At 30.9% G+C, this 4,302-nt stretch overlaps 1 protein-coding gene across 3 annotated transcripts in view; it reads right to left on the reverse strand.

Moving 5' to 3' along the window:
• LOC106470411 (CD109 antigen-like) overlaps positions 1 to 4,302 on the reverse strand; it is a 77,369-nt gene that overhangs the window by 25,710 nt on the left and 47,357 nt on the right. For 2 of the 3 annotated variants that reach the window (XM_013930967.2, XM_022399000.1), the window contains exon 18: positions 1,384 to 1,540. The exons of the other annotated variant lie outside the window; for it this stretch is intronic. In XM_013930967.2, the coding sequence (XP_013786421.1) occupies positions 1,384 to 1,540 (157 nt within the window). The remainder of the gene's footprint in view (positions 1 to 1,383; positions 1,541 to 4,302) is intronic. 3 annotated transcript variants of the gene reach the window in all.

The following is a 4,302-nucleotide window of genomic DNA, read 5'->3' on the forward strand; positions in this document are numbered from 1 at the left end:
CATCATTGCTATTGAAATAAAACATACAAAAACACGTGTGAAGGGGAGGAAATAAAACATACAAAAACATGTGTGAAGGGGAGGAAATACAAAATACAAAAACACGTGTGAAGGGGAGGAAATAAAACATACAAAAACACGTTTGAAGGGGAGGAAATAAAACATACAAAAACACACATATATGTATATCTAACCTTCATTCACTTTCATTTTAACAAAAACACAGATGTAGAAACTCATTTGTTACAAAAGTAGAATATAAGAAAAACAAGTATTGACAATACTATCATGTAATGACTAACAAAGTCTTATTGGTACTAAAAAGAAGTACATTATTTATGCATAACAAAATATACTGATTTTACACCAAAACTAATATCCTACTGCATCTACCTTTTGCTCATATGTCACTCTAGATTTAATGTTAACACTATGACACTGTTTTAAAGCTGAATAAACTTTGATGAAATCAATAAATTGCTGGATAATCGCCAATGCACTGAGCCTTATTTTGAACTTATTTACTTTTTGCAATTTTTAGGAAACAATACAAAGAGAGTACACAAAATCTAGAACCAATACCTTAAAATAGTTTATTACAATGTCACTTACTGTTAGATTTAAACCAAGTCTTTTCTTTTTATTTTTAATGTCAAAAGTGGGGACACAAGAATTAAACATGAACCATTTACTAAAAGGTTATCCAAGGGGAAGCATTTCATATAATCAATTACTGTTGTAAATTGAAAATGGAATTTTGAAGAAGAAAAAATTTTTTACAAGTCGCAGGTCAATAAAAATGTTTACAATTAAAGAATAATTTAGAAATAAAAAGAACATAAAAAAAGGCAACCACATTGTAATTTATTGAATGAAATTTTAAAAAATTACTAAAACAAATAACCTTGTTTTCTACATTTCTTAAAGGTGAAAAAACTGAAAAAAGAAGACTAACGCTTGCATGTACATACTTCAATTTAGACCAATCAAATTTTTTTTAAATAAAAGTAAAGAAAAGATGAAACCAAGTTTTACCACTTTACTTAAGAGGAAATCTTAAAATACTCTGCCCAGTGCTTATTTAATAAGAAAAGTTTAAAGGGTAAGTATTTTGATGCTAAATGTACTCTTTGCACTTTACCAGATGAGCTAAGATAAATACCAATAAATGACCTGATTTGCAGTTTAAGCATAAATCATGTTATCTTTCATTCACTACCTCCACTGATGCATGTAATATTGGTAATAAAAACTAAAACATTTCTATGGACCTTATTCTATGTATTGGACAATGAGAATATAGAATTTTCATCTATTTCACATTCCACTGTAATTAAACAATTTCTATAGTTTTATATTCTGTGCCTCTAACAATGCAACTACCCTGCAGTTGAGTTGATCCACAACCAAGTTTCGGGAAACTCTTTTCGCAGTACAATATACCGTGGACCTTTAGGAGTTGTCTCTGGCAGCTGAGAAGGTGGCTGTAGAGCATAATCTAATGGGTTTTCATCGATGACAATAACACCCCGAGGCTGTGCTGTTGTGAAAACAGAAGGAAAGAATAGGAACGTGTACAAAGAGGATGGACAAAAGACAAGAAGTAAAAGGGTACCTTATGTCCAGTAGCTTGAAAGAATCCTAACTACCATGCTAGTATTTTTCACAGGTTAATATTGATATTATACAATGGAATAAATTAAACCAGCTTAGATTTTTTTCCTCTTAGCTTCCACCTCTAAATACTTCCCGAGTATTACAAAGCAAGCCAAGTATGAAATACCTTTAATCACATAATTTAAAAAATTTAATATGTTTTTAAAGCAATGTTTACTAAAATGATCAAATTAAAAGTGTTCATTAATATAGATATGTTTGGAGAATTGATTTTAACAAAAATTAGAATTTTCCCAGTGCTTGTCATTATAGTAGGAGCTGTTAGAAGAGGAGAGGTAAACAAAATAACTTTTTTGCAACATTTATCTTTTGTTAATAAGTCTAGATTATGCCTGACTATAACTTAAAACATATTTCTATTCAACTATATTCTATTACATAAAGAACTATTTCTGAGGAAGCTGTAATACACACATACTGTTTGTCCCAAAGGAATTAACATGAATACGTTAATTCTTTAGATGCTACAATCGAATTTAACCAACTTGACCTTTATAGCCATTTGGTGCGACAAGCGGATTTACTCCATTGTGTCACAAAATCTTTTCCTCATAGTGCAACAATCTGAATACTCGCACATACTGCATGTGCATACACCACTGAGCAAAAGTGCAACTAGTGGATTTTGATATTGAAAAAGTACTAAAAATGGTCAAATTATAAATTTCATTTGTTAGTGGATAATTGACACTTTGAGAACCAACCCGAAATTTAATTATGCACTCAAAGGGTTAAAGAAGTACATTATTTAAGATCTATGCTCTTATTTGCTTTACAATAAAATATGCTTGCAAAATATTAGTTATTCAATATTTACTGTATTATAGAACGTTTACATCAAATCACATTTTGTTCAGTATAATTCAGTGACGATTCCCAGATGAATAGGAGCAGATTTACAACACCTTAATTGAATGAAGAAATGCGATTTATGCCAAATTGCTTTATTTTTCTATATTTATGAGACATCACCTACCGTTTGATCTAAAGTAGAATTTTTGGCTTTTCGTTTCTCCTAAGCGTTTTTGGATAGATTTACATTAAGAGAGTACCACTTAAACTGCTAAATCTTTGTTTATCCTGTTCAACTCAAAATCCTGATAAATTTTATAAGTATGTTTTAAAATGAAAATAAGATAAATTTTCCTTAACTGCAAGCCTATATCCCTAATAATGTTTTTAGCTCTAAATATCACAACATTTAATTACAGAAAAATACTCATCTTATTTAAGTATTACATACTTGTACATTAATTTCATAAAAACAACATTTTTACACTTCACTGGACAACAGGTACACCTAAAAAACAGATTTTGTTAACAGCTTAGACAAAATAATAATCATGCATCACTTACCAGTCCCCCCCATGATTGAGAGAGATCACATGTGACATCATGCAAAGCTCAATCATATTTGATTAAACAAGAAAATCATGCATTGATTGTTTATAGCTATCCATACAGAATGTAATTGTGGCCATGGTTCATGCATACATAAATTTCTTGTCATGTTTACCATTTTTGTTGTTGTTTGTTTCACTTTGCACAAAGCTATACAAGGGTTACCTGTGCTAGCTATCCTTAATTTTGAAGTGATAAACTAGAAGGAAGGCAGCTGGTCAACACCACCACTCCCATTTCTTGTGCTACTCTTTTACCAATGAATAGTGGTGCTGACCACAACATTATAACATCCCCACTGTGAAAAGCACAAGGATATCTGGTGATGGGATTCGAACATGTAACCCACAAATTATAGGCCAAGTGCCTTAAGCACCAGGACTTCTTTTTAATTGTTTTATACTTGTTCACTGACAACCACTGTGTAATGACTCTGAAAGTATTTTATTATCCCTAGAAATCATCTTGGAACAATTCATGCACCATAACCACAGCAGAAGTAGAATTTCCTACCTGAAAATGAGATTTTTTTTTCTTTATGTTAAAGAACATAACTTTACTGTTAAAGAACAGTAACTAAAGCATAAGTTTTTAAACACAAAAAAAGAAAACTGGGAAAAAGTGATTAAACATTTTGCCACAGTTCAATCAGTTAAAAAAAAAAACTGCACAGATAACTCATCCTGACTGTTTTGGTCGATACATCTTTACTCTTAGAAGTTTGAGTGAGAGTAGCTTACAGCAAGGCTTCCAAAAAGCCAGTTCTCAGTGTGGAACAGAATGTGCAAAAAATATTAGTCTGGTTAGAATGTTAAACATATTGTTATTTGTGATGAGATACCTAAACAGAGCTAAAAACAAATTCAAGATACAAAAGAAGAAAAAAAATTATATAATTTTATACCTTAAGGCAGCATTTCCCAAAGTGTGGGGTGTACCCCCCTCAGGGGGGCACAAACGATTATGGTTGAGTCAATAGTGTAATAATGCAAAATTAAGCATTTTAATATTATTTTCATTAATGAAAAATATAAGTAATTACTACAACACATATAGCATTTTAATGTGTATCTGTGTGTTTCATCTTGATCGTCATTTAACTCACCCTTTCACTCACTTAAAAAAAAGAAAAAATAGGGTGTGTGTGTGTGTGTGTGTGTAAGAACCATATTTATCAACGAATGACATGGATGAAAAAAAAAGTTTGAGAAATTCCTCTTTAAG

This window comes from Limulus polyphemus, unplaced genomic scaffold (genome assembly GCF_000517525.1).
Source record: "Limulus polyphemus unplaced genomic scaffold, Limulus_polyphemus-2.1.2 Scaffold3986, whole genome shotgun sequence".
Classification (NCBI taxonomy): domain Eukaryota; kingdom Metazoa; phylum Arthropoda; class Merostomata; order Xiphosura; family Limulidae; genus Limulus; species Limulus polyphemus.